Source organism: Talpa occidentalis, unplaced genomic scaffold (assembly GCF_014898055.3).
Source record: "Talpa occidentalis isolate TD23 unplaced genomic scaffold, MPIMG_talOcc4v2.1 talOcc4.9, whole genome shotgun sequence".
Lineage (NCBI taxonomy): Eukaryota > Metazoa > Chordata > Mammalia > Eulipotyphla > Talpidae > Talpa > Talpa occidentalis.
The window spans coordinates 112,602,576-112,628,714 of NW_023605305.1; the positions used below are offsets into that span (position 1 = coordinate 112,602,576).

The 26,139-nt window shown below is 41.7% G+C and overlaps 2 protein-coding genes across 4 annotated transcripts in view; one reads left to right on the forward strand and one right to left on the reverse strand.

Annotated features, from left to right (window-relative positions):
- Positions 1-50: 50 nt before the first annotated feature.
- WDR3 (WD repeat domain 3) lies at positions 51-25,275 on the forward strand. Of its 2 annotated transcripts, none has more exons than XM_037501175.2 (27): positions 51-81; positions 968-1,170; positions 2,116-2,325; positions 4,106-4,224; positions 5,534-5,612; positions 6,498-6,593; positions 7,746-7,856; positions 8,043-8,144; positions 8,568-8,665; positions 9,554-9,661; positions 9,838-10,068; positions 10,527-10,620; positions 12,304-12,405; positions 13,713-13,798; positions 13,968-14,103; positions 14,843-14,899; positions 15,846-15,946; positions 16,161-16,272; positions 16,417-16,551; positions 16,815-16,865; positions 17,351-17,416; positions 17,912-18,004; positions 18,653-18,700; positions 19,343-19,386; positions 21,260-21,388; positions 23,104-23,197; positions 23,476-25,275. In XM_037501175.2, exons 2-27 carry the CDS (start codon positions 1,000-1,002, stop codon positions 23,629-23,631), a joined length of 2,829 nt encoding a protein of 942 aa, XP_037357072.1. In that variant the 5' UTR covers positions 51-81; positions 968-999; the 3' UTR covers positions 23,632-25,275. The 2 variants fall into 2 exon arrangements, with proteins under 2 accessions (XP_037357072.1, XP_054547743.1); XM_054691768.1 differs by lacking the exon at positions 51-81 and adding an exon at positions 328-387.
- SPAG17 (sperm associated antigen 17) overlaps positions 17,747-26,139 on the reverse strand; it is a 152,678-nt gene continuing 144,285 nt past the window's right edge. For both annotated transcript variants that reach the window (XM_054691767.1, XM_037501174.2), the window contains exon 49: positions 17,747-17,954. The gene's annotated coding sequence lies outside the window, so the exon portion shown is untranslated. The remainder of the gene's footprint in view (positions 17,955-26,139) is intronic.

Here is a 26,139-nt window from a genome sequence, read left to right on the forward strand (position 1 = left end):
GCCGGGCGGAAGCGGGCCCGCGCGGACCGGAAGCGGGGCCTGGGGGCGGGCCCGGCCGGCTGCAGCCGCGTGGAGGCCGCGGTGAGTGCGGCGGGGCCGGGCGCGGGTTCGCGGCGCCGCTGAGGCTCGCCCGGTCCTCGCGGCGCCTCCGCGGTGTCCGCAGAGACGGAGTGGAGGGAGCCCGGCCGATCAGGGGGGCGGGGGGGCGCCTGAGCGGCTGCGATCGCCCCGGCGCGGTACCGGGAGGCCGTGGCACCCACCCCGGGGGGCGCGCGCCCCCCCTCGCGCTCGCGGGGCTCGCCGGAGGGTGCCCCCGCGTCGTGCTCGCGGTGCCGAGCGCTCTCCACGCCCTCCGGACCGGCGATTAGCTCGAGGGACGCCTGACAGGTCTGCTGCTGACAGTCCTGCGTTAGCGCATCTGGGATGCAACGTGTTTTGGGGCGCGGGGCGAAGATGAGCAAGTGGGGGGTGGTGGGGGCGCGGGGAGGTCAGGTAATGAGCTGTCTCCAAGAGGCGCCCACATCTGTGCTTGTGACGCGCTCGTGATCGGGGCCCAGGTGTGTGGAGGAGAGCCCAGGTGTGTTACAGGTGTGACCTAGTCGGGGCCCAGGTGTGTTCCAGGGCAGGGAGGGGGGTGCAGTTGCAGCCATCCAGGCCGTGGAAAAGCCCTCGAGAAGAGGATGAGCTCGGGAGGAAGCGAATCCCAGAGACTAACTCTATAACAGGCAAACTGGAGCATGCCAGTTATTCCAGTTGAGAGGAGCAAGACCCAGGGGGCCAATTGCAGGTGAAGAAAGGAAATCAACCAGTCTGACTTCAAATAGAAGGTTTGCGAGAATACAGAAATAGGGTGATAACAAAATGCGCTCCTGGAAACTGGAAACTTTCAAGGGCTTTGGGGTAGAAATGGTGCGTTTGAAAAGATTGGTCAGGTCATAGGTGTGAAGACTGTTTTCTTTGTTGGCAGGTGCAGTTGCCTCCTCTGTGGCATCCTTCAGCATGGGGCTCACCAAGCAGTACCTGCGCTATGTCGCCAGCGCCGTTTTTGGCCTTATTGGCAGCCAAAAAGGTAATATTGTCTTTGTGACACTTCGCGGTGAAAAAGGACGCTATGTGGCAGTGCCAGCCTGTGAACATGTTTTCATCTGGGACTTAAGGAAAGGAGAGAAGGTAAGCCAGAAATCCACGAGGTTGACATGATTTAGGGGGTATTTGAGACTGGAGAGGCAGGAGAGGGAGTGCACTGATTTAGCATGCACAGATTCTTTTGGGTACGTGTCCCTAGAAGAGAATTTATTCCCCTTTGGGTCCAGACAGTCAAGTATCAAGTGTATTCTTGGCCTTCTTCTACCCTAAGTTCTCAAAACCACAACCAAATAGGGACTTACCTCTTAGGAATCCTTTTGCAGTGATTTTTACTAGTAATTATTTGTAATCATTATTCCCAACATGTTTGTTTTTCTCTGCCTGTTCTCTATCTTTCAAGTTCTTCTACTTGCCCTCACAGCCAGCTATAAGATATTCAGCATGTGGGAGGTATATTATTCTTCTGTTTCATATATCTTTTCTTTCTTATACAGGTGAAGCCAAAAGTTATCAAACTAGGCTTTAATACTTTGTATGAATCTAAAATCCCTAGACTGACGACTTTTGCAAACCAAATAGAAGTATCTCAATCTTGTCTCACTGTGGCTCACAAAATATTAATACTTGCATAGTTGTCTCTCCCAGAGTCCCTTGGGGATAAAACCCTGTAGTAGTCTCTGTGCCATGCAGGTTGATTTCTTATAAGGTGGGACTCAGTTAAAGTAAGGTTTATGTGTATGACCCTTTATGGAAAAATCACTTGCTCTTGACACAGGAGAAGGACTTAGTAATTTATTCTGTTGCCTGGTAAATTTCTGCATATATTACAGAGCCTGGAAAAAAATAATTTTGCCCTTTCTGGACTGTTTCATTGCACAAATCATAATTCCTTCATTAAAGAACTTGAGAGGGATTATAGAGTTTTATTACTATTCAGAAGAGTGACTTTGAATTATTTATGCTGTTAATTTTACTAGATGACCCCAAACTTTTTCTTTAATGAAATATCTTTGATTCCTATGATTTCAGATCCTTATCCTTCAGGGACTTAAACAAGAAGTCACTTGCTTGTGCCCCTCCCCAGATGGGCTGCACTTAGCTGTGGGTTATGAGGATGGGTCTATCCGAATCTTCAGCCTCCTGAGCGGGGAAGGAACTGTAACCTTCAATGGACACAAAGCAGCTGTTACTTCCTTGAAGTATGATCAGCTCGGAGGGAGATTGGCATCTGGGTCCAAGGTAAGACTTGAATAAGGCACCCAGACTTTGATCTGTAAAGGAGTGAAAGGTTTATGCCAAAGCAGATGGTTCACAAGAATTGTTGGCTGAAACGCAGGGCTCTCAGTGTTTGTATAGTTGGTAGAAATATTGTGTGAAAGATAGGTGCGAATTGGTTTCAGATATTAAAAGGTATTCTAAAACCGTAATTTAAAATGTTTCATATTGATAAGGTAGTAATGCAAAATAGATTATTTTAGCCAGAATAATCTATTAATCTGCTAACTTTTAACAGAAAGTTAAAACTTTCTTCATGCTCTATACCAAAATAAGTCATAAATTAGAGACTTAGAGTGACATTTTAAGTAAACTATAAGATATGTAAGTATATATCTGATAGCAAGATGGAAAAGGACTTTCAGCATACTAGCAAAGAAAAACTATAAAGAAAAAGATCGATAGATTTGAATATTTAAATTTGAAATATTTGTACATTAAAAAGCAAGTTGGGGCGCAAAAACTAGAGAATATATTGAATATTTTCAATGTAAAAGGGAAAGATTAATATCATTCATCACCTGATAATTTATAATCAATCAGAAAATAAGACCCGGAGGAATATGAAAACATGAGCAGTTCTGAAGAGGTCCAAATGGCCGGAATCGCCAGAGGGCATGGATGAACTTGTTCATTGCTGTCCTGAAATGCCAAAAATATCAAATAAGCTTGGAGGCAGCATTTTTAACTTGTGATACAGATGGTGGTTTTTGAGACTGATAATATCCAAGGTTAAGGGGATAGAAAACTGACCTTGTTATCTATACCCCTGGTGGAGTTAGGGCTTGGTGCCTATCTCTGGAGGTCACCTTGATGTGTGAACTGCAAACTTTGAAAACAGACATACCTTTTAACTCAAGTTACCCTTCTTACTATTTATTCCTGTCGAAGATTTATGTATAGGGATATTCGATTTATATATATATATATATATATATATACACACACACACACACATATACACACATATATACATATAGATATATGCGCACACATACACACATATATACATATATATGTGGACACATACACACATATATACATATATAATAGCAAGAAATTAAATGGCTAAAATAGACAGATTTTTAAATAAATTATGGTGTCTCCTTAGAATTGATAATTATAAAAGTTAAAATTGATAACAGGATGTGGGAAAATAAAAATTTTAATGGAAAAAAGTAAGGGATTATGAAATTATATGAATAGCATCTGAATTTTCTAATAGGAAAATAACAACCTATTATATACAAAATATATACAAAAGAAATTTAACTGTACAAACAGAATTTGGTGATTCTATCTGAGTCGTAGAATTAAGTTGTAATAACGTCCTCTTTTTTTGGTATGCTTTCCATATTTTCTATAAGGCCACCATGCATTGCCTTTGTAATAAAAAAATTACACTCCATTGTTTATCAAGTTACACCTTACTGTGGTTAAATTTTTTTTTTTTCCTGGGCCTCCCTGGTGGCACAGCGGTTGAGCGCTGGGTTGCGAAGCTGCCCGTGGCCTCTGCAGCACTGGTTAGATCCTCAGCCGCCGGGTGAGGGTCCCACATGGTACACAGACCTCTCCTGCTGCGCCCGCTGCTCCCCTCAGCAGTGTATTTCGTCAGTCTGCCTGTTCTGTTCCCTATTCTTTCACCTTCCCACGCTTCTGACTGTACCCAGTGCTTGTATAAATAAATAAATCTTAAAAAAAATTAAAAAAAAATTGTTTTTCTAAATTATGTGCTCTCTTTTAGGACACAGATGTTATCGTGTGGGATGTGATCAATGAAAGTGGCCTTTACCGTCTGCAGGGGCACAAAGATGCCGTCACGCAGGCATTGTTTCTACGAGAAAAGAACCTGTTAGTGACCAGGTAAAGAGATGCTGTTTTCCTTTCCAGTTCTTTTCTAAGTATATTCATTGGAGATGGTTTCAAAAGGGAGTCTGCTCCCCCGACTCACTGCCCCACACTAAACTCAGGCTTGTGTGCTACTTTCCTCTCCTACTCTCTGCTTTCCTCTCTCTTCTCTCCCTCGCCCCCCGAATAGTATAAGACAAGAAGCTATAGATATTCATAGCATTTTTAAATTCCATTTTCTGATCTACTGTTATTTCCCCCGATATCAGCATTTCCATGTTCCTACGACTTTTGACTTGCCTTTAGTAGATTGAGCTTTGTCTTCTTTCTGGATCCTGGAAAGTCGGGAAAACAGAGTCTAGAGTAGTCGGCAGAGGTGACTATCAGGTGTTGGAGCTACCCAGCTTTTTGAGAAGGCATTTTTAGGCCTTCTGAACATCTTATTAGGTTGAACCATTTGAAATTTCCATTTGTGTTGGTCAAAATAACCAGCAATTTCATACAAATCAACCTATTGCGATACCTGCTCCTAAGGGCCAGCAGCTCAGGACAGTGGGTCCTGTTTGGCCAGGCAGTAAGGAGAAGAACCACAGTGATGATTCAGAAATCATGAAAGAGCACGAAATGCTGTGTGAGTGGTGGGCTTGTTCCTGGAAACACCATGGAAATGGTACTTGCCAGGAAAGTAAATAGCACCATGAGGAGGAAATATATAGTGACTTTAGGAGCCATTTATGGGGAACTTTTAAGAATGTTGCTAACCAGCCTGATTTTGATTCTAGAAAGAACCACAAGCTGGTATATACATTTAGGAAATGAAGGTAATCTGCAATGATTGTAAGGAGGGAACAGGAATGGACAAAAGGACCAAATGAAGCTATTAAAACAGTTCAGGCAGTAGGACTTATGTACAGAAATGTATTGGAAGAAATAAAGGCTTAAAAACTGCACAGAAGAGGCATTTTCAGGACATAGACACCAACTGGACATGAGATCTAAGCTGTCTATGTTAGTAAGAAACAATGTTGATGCTGTGATGTTTAGAATGATCAGTTACAGATCAAGCTCTGTAGTTATCGCTCTGAATTCAAAGTCACTTGAGTGCATAAAGGTGAGACATTTATATTGTACCTGAGAATAGCAACATGGAGAGTTAGGATGATGGATCCTTTACTTTTCTAAAGAACAGTCAAGTGCGTTAGACTTAGTTGCATTAGACTTCATTACTGTGTCTTTTCTTTTGGAAGAAGCAGTGAGTCCTTGATCTCCTTGATTCTTGTCAGTTTCACGATTCTTCCTAGTGAGGTTTGTTTTCTTCTTTCAGTGGGAAAGACACGATGGTGAAATGGTGGGACCTTGACACCCAGCACTGCTTCAAAACAATGGTTGGCCACCGAACTGAGGTACGTGCAGGGTCACAAGCTGGGGACATCACTGGCAATGCAGAAGGAAACATGTCTTTTAGCTCCCAGGGATGATCACGTTATCGAGAGAGACAAGAAGGCCAGTGTAGCGGGAAAATGCTGGCTGTCGAAGCACGTACAGGTGCCCTGGCCTTTCACAAAAGTTGACCTTCAATAAGTTTTTCATTCATGAATATAAGTTCAGTTATTTTTAAATAGTCAATGTCCACTTTTGTGATTGTAGGGGGGGTTAGTGAGACTTTGTGTCCAATGCCTGCCCGATGATATAAAAATAGCAAATTGTTGCCAACGTAATATTATCTGAATATAGTCTGTTCTGTAGAGATCAGGGAATGTTTAACAAAATTTTTGCATCCTTCTCTCTGCTCTATACATACCAGGCTTCTAAAAACAGATACAGGAATAATGAGGAGAAAAGCAAATTAGATCCTTTGTTGATCTGCAACACTACTGTTACTTTCAATGTTCAGTTTTTAGATATTTGAGGTTGGAAATCAGGCAGTAGATATTAATGGAGCACCTTTTGTTGGCTAGGTGCTGATAAAAGCCAAGGCCTATCAAGACTTAAAATCATCATTTGAGTGGATTTTAGTTGGGGTTTATGCTCAACATCCATTATCTAAATTTAAGGATGGGAGATTAAGAGAAAACTTTAGTTATCATGTAAACAATTCCAGCATCGGCCACCTTTTCTTTCTAAAAGGGAGGTTTTTCTTAATGCAGTTTGAAAGAGTTTCCTTAATACACATTTCTTAGACCCTGAAAATACCAGAGATTTCACTACAGTATACTTAGACTTTGGGGATATCATGTTATCCTAGAATCTTCTAGTCATATTATTTGAATCTTTTTAATACTGTGCAGGTGTGGGGATTGGTTCTGGTGTCAGAAGAAAAGCGTCTTATCACCGGGGCTTCTGACAGTGAACTGCGAGCTTGGGACATAGCCTATTTGCAAGAGGTAATTACTTGTTTTGATCATGGCCAATATCACGTTTTTGCAGCTTCATAGGCTCACTGAATTTAGCATCATATGTAATCACTGAGTACTTCACATAGTGCCAGAGGGAATTCTGGTGACTCCAGCTGGTTCACATGCAGCTTCTAAATAATCTTTTTCTTTATTATGTGCTCAGTTGCCCTCATTTACTTGAACCTGGAAGAAGGGTTGCTTTAGACTTGTAACTTCTAGTAATGCCAGTGTTTTGTTTGGGGATTTTAGCCTGATATTCCTGGGCGTTGGGTGTTCACAGATGGACTTCAGTGTATCTGTGACCCATCAAACAAAAATCGATGTAGAATTTGAGTTTATGAGTGTGTGTGTGTGTGTGTATGCATAATTTTTTTTTGTCTTTTTTTTTGGTGTAGAAGAACTTGGGTGGAAGGCAGAAGTGCAGGGTGGGGAGGGGAGAGGACTCACCAGACACAGAGTGGGGAGCAGAACAGGCAGTGTATTTACTGAGATACTTGGCAAAGGGGAGCAGCAGGAGAGGTCTGCTGTGCCCTATGTGGGTTAACTTCCTGGTCGAACTCAGGCCATAGCTGTGATAGCGCTGAGACTTTACCCCTAGGCCACCAGGGAGGCCCCCTGAATATGTATATTCTAAGATCTTTTTCTTACAACTTTTTCTTAGATATGCAAAAATTTCAGGTGGAAGAAGCCTGTGGATCTTAGGTGTAGCTGGATGCAGGCGTGCGGTGCTAGTGCCAGGAGCCTCTGATGGTTTCTACACCAGTAGACTAGGGTTTCTTTTCTTTACTAAAGGAGAAAACATAACCACTCTTCAATGCCCATGTAATTCTTAATGCCAATTTGAATCTCTCCCTCTAGAACATGGTAGACCTTTCACCGAGGAGGTTTTTCAAAACCTTGTTATAAAAACAACAGTCCATATGCTGTAGCATTAGTGGAGCTGGTGTAGCAAGTAGTATTTTGTTTTTGATGTAGTCGGTTTGTTCTGTTAATTCTGAGTGTTGAAGAGGTTTAATCAGAGAGGCCGCTAAGTGGAAGTTACCAGTGGCCATAAGGAGAGGGTTGTAAATCATTGGAGTTATGCATCACCTCCTGGAACACATGTATTCCCGCTTCTATTTCCCCATTTTTATAAAACAGATGGAAGACCCAGAAGAACCAGAGCCCAAAAGAACTAAAGGGTCGACTTCTGGGATACAGGACACCCCTGAAGAAGATGGCACCCCGGAGATGGATGAAGCGCCTGAGGATGTAATTCATTTTTGTTTCTTATCCTCATTTGAGTTGAGGGGTGAGAAAAATGAGAATTGCCCGTTTTTAAAATTTTCATCATCGTAGGGACTATCGTTTTTAGCTGTATTTCTTGGAATCATGTCTTTCCAGAGCTTCTGCACAACTTACATTTAGCCTTCCTTCTCTCCACTGCTCCTCCCTTAGCGCATCCTCACATGCAGGAAAGCTGGCTCTATCATGCGGGAAGGAAGGGACAGGGTGGTGAACCTTGCAGTCGACAGGACGGGCAGGATTCTTGCTTGCCATGTGAGTACCAGGTTTGGAGAAAATGTCAAAGAGGAGGCTTTCAGAGATTCGTTTTTCATTCGTTTTCGGTGTAGAGATCAGTTTTTATTTGGTCATGTTAATAATTTAGTATATGGACCTATAATCCCTAGTTTCCATTAGCATAATAGTCATAATGCTCTGTTATTATTAACAATTGGTGTTCTTGTTTTTAGCAAATGTTTATTTAATGCCTGCTTTTCTAAGCAATTTGAAAACATTAGCTTCTTATTTAGTCTTCAGAGTGGTATGTCTGATTTACAGTTGCGACAACAAATCAGATTAAGTTGTCCAAGGTGATATAACTCATAAGGGGAGAAAAATTGTTATTGTTTAGTTTGTACAGAGAATAAGCTAAATTACAAACAACCTGTCCTGGACTCAGACCAACTTTTGTCTTTCTAGGGGACTGATTCTGTTCTGGAAGTGTTTTGTATCCTCTCCAAAGAGGAAATTCAGAAGAAAATGGATAAGAAAATGAAGAAAGCTAAAAAGAAAGCCAAGTGTGTTTTCTTGACATTTACTTAATAAGTACCCTGGGTGGGCCACATATTGCTGACAGAAAACCATGAATTTTTAAGGAAATATTTGTCTCATTAGTAATTACTAACTGGAGAAGATGTTGTGGATTAACAGCAGTCCAAGTTTTAAATTTCTGTTCAGTTGTACAGCTCTAGAGCTGGCATGTTCTTGGTCTTGAACTTGGCCACACAGTACCAGACAGACTGCACAGATATTTAACAACAGTTTCTGAGCTGATTCCAAGAAGCTAGCATTGTGTCTTTAATGGCAGCTTCCAAATACAGAAGGAAGCTGGGTTGCATATTGCTAAACCTTTGGGACTATAAGAAGGGATGTATTGCACAATTACATAAGTGAAGTTTCTAGGCAGGAGAGCCTTGAAATAGGTCACTGTCACCTTGGTTCCACCATGGTTGAAATTTATCATGTTTCAATGAAACAAGTTGTCTGACTTGACAAATTTTTTGAGATCTGCTCTTATTTAACATGGTTTGATCAGTAATTGGAGGCTAATGGATTTTCTAAAAAGTCCCAGAGTTAGGAAGGTTTACCAGAGACATTTCAGTGGAATGATTTGAATTACAAAAACTTGCCCCAGCAAATTTTATGGACGGCTACATTCAGAATCTGCTTATTGAGGGTACCTGTTAAGCGGAAAAATACTTTATATTTGTGACATTATATCACAAAGCATTTTTACATATGCTACGTTGTTGAATTTTCAGGTTAATACTGTGGTTAGTGATACTCCCGGGATCACACAACTTATTGGTCTTGGATCCAGAACTTGAACTCAGTTGATAACAAAGCTTCTTCTAGGAGAGTGATAGTGTGACACTCTTTCCTTCTTTGCCAACCCCCCCCCCCAGATTAAATTCTTCGAAAGGGGAAGAGGAAGATCTTGATGTCAATGTTGAAATGACTCTGCAAGATGAAATTCAGCGGGTGACTAATATTAAAACATCTGCCAAAATCAAGTAAGTAAAAATGTAGCATCTGAAGTAGCTTAAGTGTTGTAGAACTAGATAGTGAGCTGCAAAGCTGAACGGGCTTTTCATGTAGATGGGGGACAATGAAAGCCTTTCTTCCAGCAAAAGTTAACCTTGTGAGCTAAGGTGGTAACCAGGCCATTTATGAATATTTCCTCATGCAGATCCTTTGACTTGATTCATTCGCCTCAAGGAGATTTAAAGGCTGTCTTCCTGCTGCAGAACAACCTGGTGGAACTGTATTCACTGACTCCATCCACGCCTGCTCCTCAGCCTGTCAGGATGAGCAGGATCTCCATTGGGGGTCATCGCAGTGACGTGCGGACGCTGTCCTTCAGCTCAGACAACATCGCTGTTCTTTCAGCAGCCGCTGATTCCGTGAAGATATGGAACAGGTCCGAGTAGGAAATGAAGCCTTCCGTAGCTCTATCCAGCTGTGTTTTCTTCCCTTGCAGTTAGTGTTTAGAGCCTTTGGTAGTGAATTACTTGCTTCTCAAAGTGCATCTTCAGTGCATTTTGACCACAGACCTGAGTGTTATGTGGAGCAAGTTGCCTTTTTGTATTCGGTACAAAGAAATGCCCGGATATTCCTTATCTGAAGCTGTGGCAATACGTGGCTGGAGAAAGACAGAAACATACTCCCTATGCTTTGAATTCCAGTAGCATCTTAGTGCTGCCTGGTAATTCACATCATTTCTCCTTCCTTCCTTGTCTTCCTCACACCTCAACTCATGGAAGCTGGATGCTCTTGCGTCCTAGTTCACTGAACACATGGAATCATCTAGAAAATATTCATTCATCCCCATAACATTTGCCAGCTTAGCTTTAGTGTTTTATTTCTTCTTTCTCACAGGTCTACACTGCAGTGTATTCGCACGATGGCCTGTGAATACGCACTGTGCTCATTCTTCGTACCTGGCGACAGGCAGGTGATCATCGGAACAAAGGTAAGCAGATTTTTTCTTGGCTTTTGGAGGCTTTTCTCCTGAAGAGTCTCCAAGATGATGGAACAATCTATTCCCTTTTTTAGCATATTGGAAATATACTAGAGCTGGGTAAGTGGGAGGGTGTTTATTGTCCCTGAGGAATTTTGTCGTTTTGTTTTCTTTGCATTTAAAAAAATCAAACCATATGTCAGATTATAAGGAAGAAAGTTAAAATCATTACCTTGAGATAAACATCGTCAACATTTTGTGGTCATACCCTCACGCATCTTCTGAACACATGCATCATTGTGCTTTATGGAGATAGAGGACCCATATGTTAAGTGCTACCCGTCAGGTTTGGCAGATGGAAGCATTCAATAAAGACGAACCCACCAAGTCCTCATCACCAGCTGCAATCAGATTGGGTGTTGGCTGTGTGGGAAATGAGCAGGCGTGGATTTGGACTCAGACTCTCTCCCTTACAAAATGGGTAATTTGGAGCAAGTCACGTACCTTCTTAGTGTGTTTCCTTATCTGCATGATGGGGTGCTGAGACTCGCTTTTTAAAAGTCATATTTGCACCAGATGGGCCCAGCTCTTTGGCTTTCTGCAGACAGACCTTTGGGCTGTTAGTTAACCCCCTCAGGCTTGGTTTTATCATGTGAAATAATACAAATAACCTACCTCTCAATATGCAGAACACTTAGCACAGGGACTGACACGCAAGGAATAAGTAAGAAAAGCTGACAGCAGAGTTAGCAGGATAGTAGCGACAGTAAAATGGACTAAGGTTTATGGAATGTTTTAAAAAGTGCTTTGCAAATAATTACTTGTCATCATTATCCCCATAAGCCAATGCTTCCTGTACATGATTTTTTTTTTTAAATTAGAAAACCTACCTCTGACAGTGTTGGTTTTTTTTTGTCCCCCCACCCAAAAAAAAATGTAAAATAAGCTGGAAAGATACTAGGGTCATTGTCAGGGAATAAATGTCAAATTTCATTTAAAATTTCCCTCATTCCCTTGTTCATTCTTTTAACGAATACAATGGCGACAGGTTGATGCCATCAAGTCGTTTTACAGATGAGCAAAGAGACTCATGGGGGTGAATTCAGCAGTAGTCAGGGAGCTGGAAAGAGGCAGACCTGGGACTCAGGTCTTGTACTTACACTCTTCCTAGCGCATGTGCAGGGGCTGCCCTGGGGCTGCCAGGGCTGCCATGTGTGTTTAGCACGTTGTCCCCTGGGGTGTAGACTTGTGCTCCTCCCTGTCAGTACTTCATGGAGGAGGAAAAGAAAACTAGATTGAGAAGAGCTGATTAAGCATTTACGGTAGAGGAAAATCCACTTAAAGGACTGATTCAACTTTGAAAGGTTTTGCGATTTGCTGTTTACTATTTATTCTGATTTGCTTACAGTCATCACACTTACCTTTCAAAGTCAGGGAGCCAGTGGCAGTGACAGGAGTCCAGTAGGACAGGGTTGTCCTATTCCTCAGCTGTGCTCAGCGCAGACCCTGCCAGGGGTAACAGCTGGGCAGCAGGGGGCTGGGCAGCACCTATTCATCTAGGGGGTATAGGGAACAAGCACAGAAGGTGAAAGGATTGCTGCTTGGCTAGGAGTCCTTTTCTAAACTGATTTTTAAGCCCGTCGTGGAAGTTGTAGATAGCCCATCATACCCATGCATATTTTGTGTCTTCCTTAGACAGGAAAGCTGCAGCTTTATGACTTGGCTTCGGGAAATCTGCTGGAGACAGTGAACGCACATGACGGCGCCGTGTGGGCTATGTCTCTCTCTCCTGATCAGGTAGGAAATCCAGAAGTGACGGTCTGGACTCAGTCTTCCGGCTGCATTTCTCATTTCTTGTATCAAGCTTTACTTCTTTTGCTCATGGCTTCTTTAAAGCAAGCCTGCTTGTTGCCTAACACCTAGAGCTCACCTATGATGCTGTCTCATCAGCTGGCAGTACGAAGGGCGCTCAGCATGGTGGACTCTTGGTCAGCTGCTTTTGGGCACCGGCTACCTGGCATCAGATTGTTTATCCTCATGGTCTTTTGCCAATGATTTGTGATACTTAAGAGGAGACATTTTCTTGGGAGATGCAATGCAAAGGAATGAGTAGACTTTTTTGCTCCCTCTTCTAGTTTGTGTATCTACAACTGTATACATCTGGCATTTTATTTAAGCAAATATGTCAGCCTTTTCAAATCAATGAAAGTGTACTTCCCTTCAGGCTATCACCAGGAGAATTCTATATTTACCCTGGTAATGTGCTGCTGTTGCTCAGAATATAGAGATATATTTTGATAATGCATTAAGAGAATATGACCCAGTCATTTGAATATTCTCAATGGTGCACCCCATCCGTGGAGAGTATAATACTTTTTGGTAAAAACAGAATCTGGAGCTTAGAATTGGTAATGCCATTTGGGAACAAGACAAAACATCCACCAACTTAAAAAAGTACTAGCTGACACATGTAGACTGTTGTCTTTCCCAACGCATTTTCACACCCAGCATGTCAATTATTTTTACAGTAGTCTTATACACTGGGTAATGTTTATCCCTACAACAAACTAAGAGTCTTAAAAGACAATTTCCTATATTACAAATCTCCGAAGTGGCAGAATGACACTTGAGATCTGGTTTTCTGCCACCTTCTACACACTGACCCTTGGTACTGGGAGGCCACGTGACCATGTTCTAGGGAGGGACCTCGCCGAAGTAAAAAATACCCACCTGAGGTCAACACTTCGGACAAACTCACTTAGATTATGCAGTCTCTGTGTATTTTTCAAGTTCTTTGACTGTTGCCTCCTTTGTTGGAGCAAAAAATCCACACTACTCACTGAGTCGTCTCTCCTGATGCTGAACGAAAGCACAGCTAGAACGTTACCCCAGTGTCCATCTTCTGCTTTCCTCTCTGCTTAGAGTTCTTGAGTACGCTCCGTAGCAGCAGCCCCAAAAGAACAGTGAAAGGTTAGCGAGACCACATTTTTTCCTGATTCTTATTCCTTGTCACAAAATAAAAATGTCCCTTTATACTGTTTTGATGTGTCTTTTTATCAATGTCTGTGCAACAATATTTTTAATTAAATGTCCTTTGATTTCAGCGTGGCTTTGTGTCAGGTGGTGCAGATAAATGTGTCATGTTCTGGGACTTTGAGTTGGTAAAAGATGAAAATAGTACCCAGAAGAGGTAAGTAGACGTTTTTGATTTGTTCAGTTTATTGGCATGAAAATGGGAAACCACTGAATGATCTTTTGATGTGTGTATTACTGTTGAGCTCCAAGAGAGCTTTTGGGGTTTTTGTCTCTATTTGTGGGGTACTTACGATTTCTTTTCTCGATGCTTTCTGTGATGTTAGACTCTCAGTGAAGCAAACCAGAACCTTGCAACTGGATGAAGATGTTCTGTGTGTCAATTACTCTCCCAATCAAAAGCTGCTGGCTGTGTCCTTGCTGGACTGCACTGTGAAAATTTTCTATGTTGACACGCTGAAGGTACCGGACTTCTGCCTGGAAGTGCTTTCTGGTGGACCTTAAGACTGTAGGCTGAGGCTCTAAAGAAGTGGGTTTGACTCTGCCCAGCAGTAGTATGGTTTTTTAAAAATTTGTGTGTCAGAACATCAGAGGTGGACTAGGGAAGCTAGAGTTTTGAAAGAATCCTTTGGTTCATAAATGTTGTTTAAAGCAAGTTATAGTTCATGTTTATAAAATCTGTGGACAGAAAATCCTGGCATAACTAGTGGTATAAGAGCATTGCCAGGTGACCTGGGCAGTGAATCCACACTGGGCTGGACATCAGGATTTTTGGGCTGCTATTTAAAATATACATTAGGGGACCCTACACCCAGAGAGTCAGTGGGACTGGCTTGCGTCTGGAAAGACTTGTGAAACAGTGCCCAGCTCTGCTATGTGATTCGGAGACCACCTCTGTGCTACATTCTGACCAAGACAGTAATCTTCCAGGGTCCCGAGCCCACAATATTATGGTATTCCCAGTGAGTGAACACAGGGTCTGTGTGCTGGACTGAGGACAGCCTGCCTCCAGTGGTTTAACTGTCTTTGAAAATACAGACATAAAACAACGCAGAACACTGTTTGACATTGGATTGTAGAGTTATATTTTAGATTCACTTATAAATTATGCCTGTATTCTGTAGATGTGTATTTTATACCCTTGTTATTTATTAACCAAATTCCTATTCCACTTACTTACATTCTTGTCTTTCATGTTCAGTTTTTTCTCTCACTGTATGGACACAAACTGCCTGTGATATGCATGGACATCTCTTATGTAAGTAAAGTTTAAAGAGTAGCTCAGTAGCAAGCTGCCTTTTCTTAAGTAGATACTTTCTCAGTTCTGGCTTGAGATCCTCATTTTAGGGTGTTTTTTTTTACTCTATTGAATGTCTCCCCCAAAAGCATAAAATAATACATATTAAAACCATATCTTAAAAAATGTGTGTGTGTATATGTGTGTTTTCAGAATATTTGACATATTTTATCTGAATTAATCCTCAAAGCGAACTTCTTGTGGTTTCTTCATCTAGTATTTTAGAAAGGCATTCCCATTATTTCTGAATGATAATGTGAGTGAGGAAGATGGAACTTGGTTTATATCTGGGTAGTCACATATATAACATACATATATATACTTTTGTGTATAAATATATATACACTTTCGGTCTCTTCACTAAAATATCATTTTTGCAATGTCTACTTATGATTAGGAGTAGCATTATATAGTTAAAAATATTGTCTAGTGTGGGTGAAAGGAATTGAGCCAATGGTCTAGCTATCTACAATCAATACAATGAGTAGTAATGATATTTTCAATTTCCTTATGATATTTTCTACCATTTGAACTAGACCTTCAATTTGAACAGCTAAGAGAAATAGTGATAGGGAAGAAGGGATGAAAGCTCGATCATAAACATTCTAATAGATTCCTCTGGCTTCATTTTTCCCTTCTCTTTTCCCCTTCCTCTCTCCTCCAATACCATGCCAGAGATTAGAGGTTCTTTTTCCTATCTGTTTAGCAGAGAGATAACCTGTAGCATTGGAAAAACATTTAAGGGACAGAGTTCTTGCTTTCACTTGACAAGCTTTTTAAGTAGATCTATAGGTAAGAGAAGAATTAGGGACTCAGTGGGAGATGAAATTGATTTTTTGACATTAATGTTTTCAGATAATTAAGAAAACATGAATGTTTTCAGGTAATCAACTTCTCTTTCTTATAGGATGGAACACTGATAGCCACTGGCTCTGCTGACCGGAATGTGAAGATTTGGGGGTTGGATTTTGGGGACTGCCACAAGTCTCTCTTTGCACACGATGACAGGTAGTCTTTCCAGAGACCTCCCTTTGAGGTCGCCTATAAGAATCATTTCCTTTGAGCAACTTGTCTATTATTTAGTGTTCTCACACAGGCATAAATTGAAAGTTCTAAAATACAAAGTTGGGCTTGAAAACCTGCTATGTGAAAGCTACTGATGTGTTTAAGACTCTACTGATGGGGCATTTGATAACATTTGTATACTTCTCTTACCTTTCAGTGTGATGTACCTAAAGTTTGTACCCAAATCTCACCTCTTCTTCACTGCTGGGAAAGACCACAAGATTAAGCAGTGGGATGCGGACAAATTTGAACACATACAAACGCTAGAGGTAAACCCTGGCCCAACTCTACTTGCCCGGTACTGAAGAACCAAATTTTAAGGCTGAGTGTTGACCGCCCACTAGTGTAAGCACGTGGAGGTCTATGAATGCCATATTCATTCTCAGGCTTGTGACTGTTTCTTTTCTCTCCAGGGGCACCATCAAGAAATATGGTGCTTGGCTATAAGCCCCAGCGGAGACTATGTCGTATCATCGTCCCACGACAAATCTCTGAGACTTTGGGAGAGAACGAGGGAACCTCTTATCCTTGAAGATGAAAGGGAAATGGTGAGGACTTCAGGCCTGGTTACGGATGTGCTAGTGGGACTCTGACAGGCGGTCCCAGTTGATGTCCTGCCTGGTGCAGTCACATCTCCTGTCATTGCAAATCCATTACCAGTGTCACCATTCGGCAGCCAGACATTCACAAGATGCCCTTAGGGGTTATGCTTTGAAAGAAGCAGCCTTTCATTGTCTCATTTTGCTTCACAAATACAGACCATGTGTTGTTTTTTTCTCTTTGAATTAATTCACATTTATCTCTTTGACAGGAAAGGGAAGCCGAATATGAAGAGAGCGTGGCCAAAGAAGACCAGCCAGTAGTGAGTAAATCTTCAGGACACAAAGATTGTGCGTTATAATTATCTTATTGGAATTTACTATAATTTGAAGAATATTTAATGGAATTAGATTTAGGGCTAGATTCCAGTTATCACTAGCTGACATGACAATCTGTACTTCTTTTTAGTCAGTCATCTGTCCTGAGATAGTATTTAACTCCATGTCCTGATATTATGGGACAAATGATTTTTTTTAAAGGAGACTTCAGGAAATCTCATGTAGAACAACAATGAAAGCCAAGAAATTTGACAAATTGGGCATTCTCTAAACATTTGTAGAGCAGGCTGTTTTTACAAAAGTCTGTATAAAATACTTAACAGTGTCTGGCACTTGCTAAGTGCTTGATGTAGCTGATAACATTATGTTCCATTACCCTAAAATAATAATGACTTTTGTAAGTAAAATCAGTTTATGGACTCTTTAATGTCTGTCAACAGTATTGTTTAAGGATCTCTGCTTCTCACAGGTCCCAGGGGAGACTCAAGGTGACAATTACTTTACTGGAAAGAAAACTATTGAGACCGTCAAAGCAGTAAGTTGATATAGAATGTAGTATCTGAAATTTTTAGTAGGATTCCAACTATTGAGTTTAACTCCTTATCAACCAAATATCCCTTTTGTGGCAAAATGTATTCACTTTGTAGATGGAGACCATAACTTGACTTCCTCTGTTGTACCCAAGGACAGAGCTGGTGCTAAATTTGCTTGAAGAGGGCATGGTTTCTAGAAAGGAAAGCTTGATATCCTGAAGGTAGCACCTTTCAAGTCTTCCTAGAAGCTGCCCTATTTAACTTTTCCACACGCCATCTCACCTGAATTCATGACCTTCAGTCTCCTTCCTGTAAATTACAAGAAAGAAAGAAAAACCAAAGCTTCCTTGAAATGCTGTTTGGCACTTCAGCGGCCCATCTTTATTAAACTGATTCAGGCCATTTCATTTGTTAACTCTAGTCAGGCCCTCCAGGTGCAGTGTTCTGGGATGGTGGGATGGTTGGATGATTTCTGTCCTTTGTCATCCTCTGTGTAGGCTGAGAGGATCATGGAAGCGATTGAGCTATACCGAGCAGAAACTGCAAAAATGAAAGAACACAAAGCTATTTGTAAAGCTGCAGGAAAAGAGGTGAGGTGGTCCATGCAGTTAAGGTCTGAGAAACACTTTAAATAGAGATTCCTGAGAAGAGAACCATTTTAGGATTGGTTGACTCAGATCAGGAAATGATAAATGTAATGGAATCTTCTCTAATTCAAATTTTAGAAGGATGGCGTTGGGAGGGTGTTGGGGATGGGCAGAATGGGTGAAGAAGGTCAAGAGAGTAAGTCTGAGAGTTAACTGTGGTGAGAGGTGGTAACTGGACTTAATGTGGTCACTGCCAAACTTACACAAATACTGATTCCTTGTTACACACTTGGAACTAAAGTAATGTCAATTGATAGGCGATAAAAATCAGAAAGAATTGAGGGACTGTGTAAAGAAGTAAGCATGGTCTGAAAAAAGGATAGAAATTATAGATGGAGGTAACTGCTGTACTGAGTAGGGACTCATGCCCTGCTTCACTTGGGAGGCAGTGTAACCAGTTCAAATTTCTACATGAAGTGTGTCACCACACTCATTGGTGAGCGCTGCAGAGACTAAAAGGCCTGATAATTTTTTTAATAATCTTTAGCCTCTCTTTCCTCTTGTCAAAATAAAGTTCTGTTACCAGCCTGTCTGTCACAGGTACCATCAAAGTCTCATTTTTAATAATTTGCCTTAAATATATTTTCCTAGGTTTCTCTTCCCATCCACCCTATCCTGATGGCTCATGGCAATATCTCTGTGAGTAGAGCATCTAACAGTTTCCTCTGGGTTATTCAGAGGCTTCTATAAGGGGCAAGAGAGGAAAGAAAGAGACATTATGATTGGAGCGTGGATGTATTGGGAAATATCTTCTTTAAAACTCTTCTCTCAATTGGTAGTATCTTCTATTTTGTGTTTCTAAAGTACCATGCTGGTGTAACTTCATTGGGCCCTTTGGTTGCACAGGTCTGGTGTTCTTCTGTTAGTGCTTGCTTGTCCTCAGTATCCAAGCCCTCTGTAGATGCTGTTTATCTAGATGACTTTCGAGGGTTTGAAGGATAAGTTGACACGGTCAGTGAGATAATGGGGAGAGAGAGTGGAGTAGAAGCAGTGCAGCTGTGTCCACTTGGTACTTTACATGCCTGACTCATTCATCACAATCATCAGGAGAGTCATTGGGTCTTCATGTTCCAGAAAGGAGCATTGCCTAACTCATAGACAGAAGAATAAGTGGCAGAGTTGGATCGTAAATGCAGATCTAACTAATTGTAGGCCCAAGTGTGCCTTGCCACTTCCGAGCACTGTTTTCAAGTGAGAGAGGGGTCGTCCTATTTTTCAGGAGATGGGAATTAGAGAGATTCGGTCAAAACTAACAACTAACGCAGTATTCTTCCTTTATAGCCTGCAGCTTACGTGTTGGAGATTTTGAAAGGAGTCAAGTCAAGGTGAGTCCCAGCACACAATTATGATCAGTGTCAGCTGACAACCTTTATCAAGAGCCCATCTGAATATAAAATAGACAAATCTTGGCATAGATTTGTCAAGATTTTGATGAAAAATAATTTGTTAGAATGTTCTTTTTGAAGTAGAACTGGGCGGCTCCTCCTGAAATATGGAAGAGGAGACTGAAGGACAGCTGAAAGGTCATGTAGATAATGAAATGTCTATCAGGAGGTTCCAGCTTTGGCATTTGGTTATATACTTTCTTTGGCATATTTTTCTGTGTACAGACACATTTGGAATCATACTGTAGCCAATTTTGCCTTCCCTTCTTTTTCACAGAATATTTCCTGAGCATTTTCTTACTATTTTTCAAAAGTACATCATTGAATCCATTCAAGATATTCCATCGTAAAAGTAATTATTAGACCGTTGCATCAGTTCTTGTTTTGCTATCACTACTTTAGTGAACAAACACCTTCACATAGAAATCTTGGTCATCATGATTATTTTTCTTGAAATAAGAGCCCTAGCAGTCTAGTCACTGAACAGTGGCTGAGCTATTTTCTTCTAACCCAAAATGATCTGGTGCAAAAGTCAAAATGAAAGTTAAAGAATGGAAAAGGTGAACGATAGAGACCCAGGCAAAGGCAGGAACATGCAGATTGGACCTCTGCACTGAACTAGCTACTTCTCGGGAACTTTCTAAAGGTTTATGGTGCTGAGTCACTTTCCAGAGGGCTTGTACTAATTTTTGAACAGGACTTTAAAAAAAAATTCTGTAAGGGCCTCCCTGGTGGTGCAAGGGGTTAAGCACCGCACTATGAAGCTATCCGCAGCCTCTACAGCACAAGTTCAACCCCCGGCCCGCCAGGGAGCAACCCACATGGCGCAGCAGACCTCTCCTGGCTCGCCCGCTGCTCCCCTCAGCAGTGTATTTCAGTCAGCCTGCCTGTTCTGTTCCCCGCTCTGTCTCTGGTGAATCCTCTCACCTGCTGCATCTCTGGCCCATGCCCCAGCTCTTGTATGCATAAATAAATAAATCTTTAAAAAAAATTTTATGAAAATTAGAGAGGCAAGAGGTGGTATATTATTTTCATTTCTTTTGATTTTAGTGAAGTTAAAATTATCTTATTTGTGAGTCACTTGTAATTTTTACCTGTGAATTTTTAGTTACTTCTCCTTTCTCTAACGGGTTTTAATAAATCACAGTATCTAAATACAGCTTTAACAAGAAATAAACAGAACCTATCCCAGGATAATGATGAAACTTCACTAGTGAAATGTAAAAAGAAATTTAGATTAATGGAGGTAACATGCATATCCCGATGGAAAGCTTCTGTTTTAAAAAATTAATTATAAATCATAAACTAATTTATAGGTTTGTGCCCTAATTGAAATCCTCTTGAGATTTCAAATTAGGATCGATTAAATGATTCAAGTAAAGTAAAACAAGCCAAAACCGAACAAGAGGGAGTTATCCTGAGATTAAAAAACTACAAAATAAGCAAAATTAAAACAGTACAGAATTGTTGTCAGAATCAATTGATTATTAAAACAGACTCTAAAGCTCTGAAAAAGAAGGGCTCAGTAAGTGATAAAAGAAGTCTCCTATAAGAATAGAGAAATTAGAAAAATGATTGGAGAAACTGGCTACCTGGGGAGTGATGGTAGATTCTCCTACCATGTCATGGACCAAAATATGTCAGACAGATTAAAATATTAAAATTAAAACATTTGAAAAAAAGAGAACCATTTCAAACACAGAGAAATATTTAAATGACTGAGTATAAAAACAGTAGAAAAAACAGCAGGGGAAAGTATTTAAGATTTGACCAAGAAAGGTGGCATTTTTAATGTGTATGTTTTTCTTTTCAGTGAGCTGGAGGAATCGCTCCTCGTGCTGCCTTTCTCTTACGTCCCTGACGTCCTCACGCTGTTGAATGAATTCATCCAGCAGGGCACTGACATTGAACTCCTGTGTCGGTGCCTCTTCTTTCTCCTCAGGTAACCTCCTTCCCCCCGGAACAGGCACCTGCTCAGCCCGACTGCCTCACGGCAGCTACACTGAGCTGTCACTGCTCCGGGATTAAGAAATCTGCCGTTTCATGTTTAGAAACTGTTCTGGAACTTCAGAGCTCTCTGACACAGTTACTTCTTGCCCCTCAGAAGCAGCCTTGTCCTTAGGACACAGTGGGGCCGGCTCTTTGATTCGAGAGTGTTTCGATGCCAGTGCAAAGCCCCAGGTCGCCCCGCTTGCCAAGCCCTGCTGTTGTCTCTCTCTGGAAACCCCCTACTGAACAGCTGAGTTGCCTCATCTGCTGTTTCTTTCCAACTGTTTAAGCTAAATCGTTTTGTCCTTAGAATAGCAATTTAAGGAACAGTGGATTTAGTCTCCAGGTCTCCGCAAATACAAATGGAGAAGTAGGGGCAGATACAGAAGGAACAAGAAACATAGAAGGAAATAAGTTCATTAGCGTATGTTCTTAAGCTGGCAAAACAAAGAATAATTCTTAGAGTCTGTGAAAACCACACTGGTGACCAGAGGGCAGGGAGGGGCTGAGGAGGGGCTGAGGGGAGCAGGCGATAGGGTTGAGGCCTTGGAGAGTTGCTGGGGCCACGTGGTTATGTAAACTAGTGTCAAAATAATGAAACCTGGAAAAAAAAAAAAAAACCTTAAATATGAAGAAATGTTGGTACTGTGTAATTGAGAAGGATGTGTTTATAAAGCCTTTAGGACATATTTTTGTTTCCCACAGCTGCAGCCTCCGGCTGTGGTAGTAGGCAGCAGGCACTGAGCCAAGCTGAGCATTGTCTTACAACGCCATTAAGACAAAATCGGGCCTCCCTGGTGGCGCAAGGGGTTAAGACTCAACCTATGAAGCTGTCTGCAGCCTCTCCAACACGAGTTCGATTCGCTGGCCAGGGAGCAGTTGCCCACATGGTACAGCAGACCTCTCCTGACTCACCCACTGCTCCCCTCAGCAGTGTGTTTCAGTCAGTCTGCCTGTTCTGCTCCCTGCTCTGTCTCTGGTGAATCCTCTCACCCTCCGCATCTCTGGCCTGTATCCCAGCTCTTGTATGCACAAATAAATAAATCTTCAAATAAAAAAAAAAAGATGACAAAATAAAAACTGGCCAGCCAGGAGCTGGGAACGTATAAATTCACGCTAACGCTCTGGCTGCTGGTTCTTATTGCCGTGCACGTGGGCTGAGGAGTCAGGGCCCCTGATACTGAGGGAAGCACCGTGAATGTTTCTAGCCTGTCAGGATTGTGGGGGACGCTGCTCCAGGAGATGTGGGTGGGGCGGTGAAGGGGAAAAATGCATCCAGGGCATTTTGGCTTTCCAGGTCAGACTTTGACTTTCTAATCAGTGATTGTCTATTTTGCTGTGGCTTCATTAGAAGTATTAGTAAACCTTTGTTGTGTATTTATGTCTTAGAAGCTTTCCATCAAATGCCATTTTCAGAATCTGTGACCACCTGGTATATTGTTGGGAAAAGTGCCAGCTGTTCCAGGTTCAGGATGGTATTTTTAAAACTTATCAGACAGAACTGAGTAGGGAAGAAATTTCTTGAGCTTTTCTTTCTCTAGCAGCACTCCCACGTCGTGGTGAAATATCTTGTTTGGTTTTGATATCGATTTGCAATTTCTGGAAGGTGAAAGTAGAACCAGACCTTCTACCCCTATCTGCAGTATAACTGTTTTAAATTCCTACTAGGATTCACTTTGGGCAGATCACCAGCAACCAAATGCTTGTTCCAGTGATTGAAAAATTAAGGGAAACTACTATTTCACAAGTCAGACAAGTCCGGGTAAGTGTGTCTGTAGCGATGCGGTGATGAGGGGAAAATCATAGTGTGCCGTAGAAGTATCTTAGTGTGGGCTTGTCCTTGGCACTGTTTGGGACAAGCTTTCTCACTGGAGCTGGTGAGGATGGGGGTGGCGGTTGGGGAGCGAGAAAACAGAAGAAAAGGTCTAGCCAGGGAAGGCTGGCGGCGCTGAAGCTCTGGCTCCCTGTGTCTCACAGTCCTGCCCCGCGGCTGACCGTGTGTCGAGACGGTGTGTTTAATCTCCTGGATTCCTCCCGCAGGACGTCATTGGCTTCAACATGGCAGGTCTTGATTATCTCAAGAGGGAATTGGAGGCAAAAAGTGAAGTGATGTTTTTTGCTGATGCTACCAGCCAGCTGGAGGAGAAGAAGAGGAAGAGGAGAAAGCGGGAGAAGCTGATTTTAACGGTGACTTAGGACAGAAATGTGGAACCTTTTTCTACTGGTTCTCTTAGAGGACTTGCAAGTGGGCCACGGGAGAGCTGGTGTCATCGGAAATAAACACGAGACAGGCCGTCGCGTTGCAGAAGACGTCAGGTTTGGGGTCCAGCTTTGCCTGTGGGAATTCCCTTGTGGGACTGCAGCTCTGTTTCTTGAACTTAAGCGTCTGACTTGTTGAAAGGTTTGTTTAAAGGCTCTTAATATTGAGCTGTCTCCTGTCCCTTCTAGCAGGGAGCAAAGAATCTTTTTTTCTAACTAGGTATTTATTCACTGGAGTTGTACTTAACATTTCAAATTTTTTCTTATTTTTTTATGGCAGTAAATGTGTTGGGTGACTTGTTACCTGTTAGATTTTACCCCCTACTATAACAGCCGAATGCATAACTGATCATCGTCTGCCCATAAATGCAGAGTCATGGACTTACAGAGCTGAAATGCACCAGAAAAATGATCTGGAACAGCCTTAGACTTTACCTCCTGCAGGTTGTTTTACCTGTATATAAGAATACCATAATTGCAAACTTCATTCTTCTCTAAAACAGTTGTTTCTAATTAAAGAGTATTCAAGCTGCGATTCTGGGTGAATGCACTGTACACACACACGCATGCACACAGATGTGGAAGGAATTTGGGGAGGTGGAATGTTTTAGGAAAAGAAATTGACACCTACGTTGGGCCTGGTCTTGCTTTTATTAAAAAACTTGGGACGTTTTTAAATCCCTAATTCAACCATCTAGTTACAGTTCTATTGAGACTTTCTATTCTAGAGTCAGCTTCAGCATTTTGTGTTTACGAATTTGTCCATTTCATGTCAGTGACTGTGTTGTACCATTTTCTTCTCAGTCTGCAAAGAGCTTTGGTCCTTGTGGCGTGGCTCTCTGTCCCAAACCACGAGTCTGTTTGTTCCTTAAGCAAACAGTCCCTGAAGTGACGTCAGGAATATGTTAGTGTCATATGTTGGACAGAATGAGAGGGGAGGGACTTTCGGCCTAGCCTGAGAGAATAGGATGCCATTCTAGGCGCCTTCCAGTCTGAAGAATCAACTTTTTCTTCAGGAGGCTGCTCCTGCTACCAGGGAAAGGAACTGTTCCATTCTGGAAAGCCATCTTAATTTCTGAGGAGAACAAAAGGCTGAACCTGTTGGTGTTTTTCTACAGTTGTTCGTCAGAACATAAAGAAGTCGCAGCCTTTCCCATTAACATTTTGGATGGTTGCAAACCCTAACAAGTTCCGGGGGGCACTTAGATGTACATGTCATCAAGTACTGCTCTTGCTACACTAATCAGAGAGAAGGGGGACTTGTGGGAAAAGGAGTAATGTGTATGATTAGTAGCTGAATTGTCATTCTTGTCAGAAAACTTAAAATACCTTAATCCTAGCGGTTTGAGGTTAACAAATCAATTAAAAATTACCAGGCCAAGCAAATTTCTGGTTATTAAGACAGCACTTATTGGCTTAGTCAGCTACTGGCTACCTATGATACTTAGTACAAAAACTATTTAATGAAAAACTATCTCTACAAATGAAGCGTGGTACTGATAGAAGCAGGCGGTGCCACGAAAGCTCCTGCATGGTTTATTTGTAGTAAAACATCTAAGTGTATGAAAACATAAATATGGATTTTATATATGTGTGTGTATATGTTTAATGTTTAGGTATTTAATATATACTTATGTTTTATATAAGCTTAGATGATACATTCGTAACAAGAAGTATAGACTGAACAGCCTGAACATTCCCTATCTAGCAGTTAGGTGTTGGGTAGCATACTTGGTATTCAGTTGCTTCTCAGTGGCACATGTCCTAAGTCCTGTCTCCAGCAGAGAATGTGCAACAGTGACCAGAGAGGCAGTAGTGTCTGTCACTGGATAAAGCAGTTAGTCAAGATGAGGTTATACTACTTGAGGGTGGGCCTGAAATCCAATGACTGTTGCTTACCCTATAAGAACACCATGTGAGGACATACAGGGAAGAAAGTCATGTGACAAGAGGTAGAATTGGGATGACAGGAATGTAGCCACAAGCCAAGGAACAGCCAGGATCACAGCTACCACCAGAAGCTCAGGAAAAAGGCCCAGGATAAATTGTCCCTCAGCCTCTACAAGGAACCAACCCTCAGATAACTTTGGTTGCAAATTTCTGGTCTCCTGAACTGCAAAAGGATACCTGTTGTTTTAAACCCCTCAGTGTGTGCTAATATGCTGCTGTGGCAGCAGCACCAAGAAACAGCAGATTTTGGTATGAGAAAGTGAGGAGCTGCCATAAAAGATACGGAAGTAGCTTTGGAATTGGCCAATGAGTAAAGGCTGGAAGAATTTTGAGGTACATGATAGCAAAAGGCTAGATTTTGAAGAGACTTGATAGACATATGATCATAAAAGCAATTTTGCTGAGGTGAGGATAGTAGAGAAGGTTTCTATTAGCTTCTATACCATGAGCAGAACATTGGTGGAAATAAGAACATTAAAGATGCTTCAGGTGCAA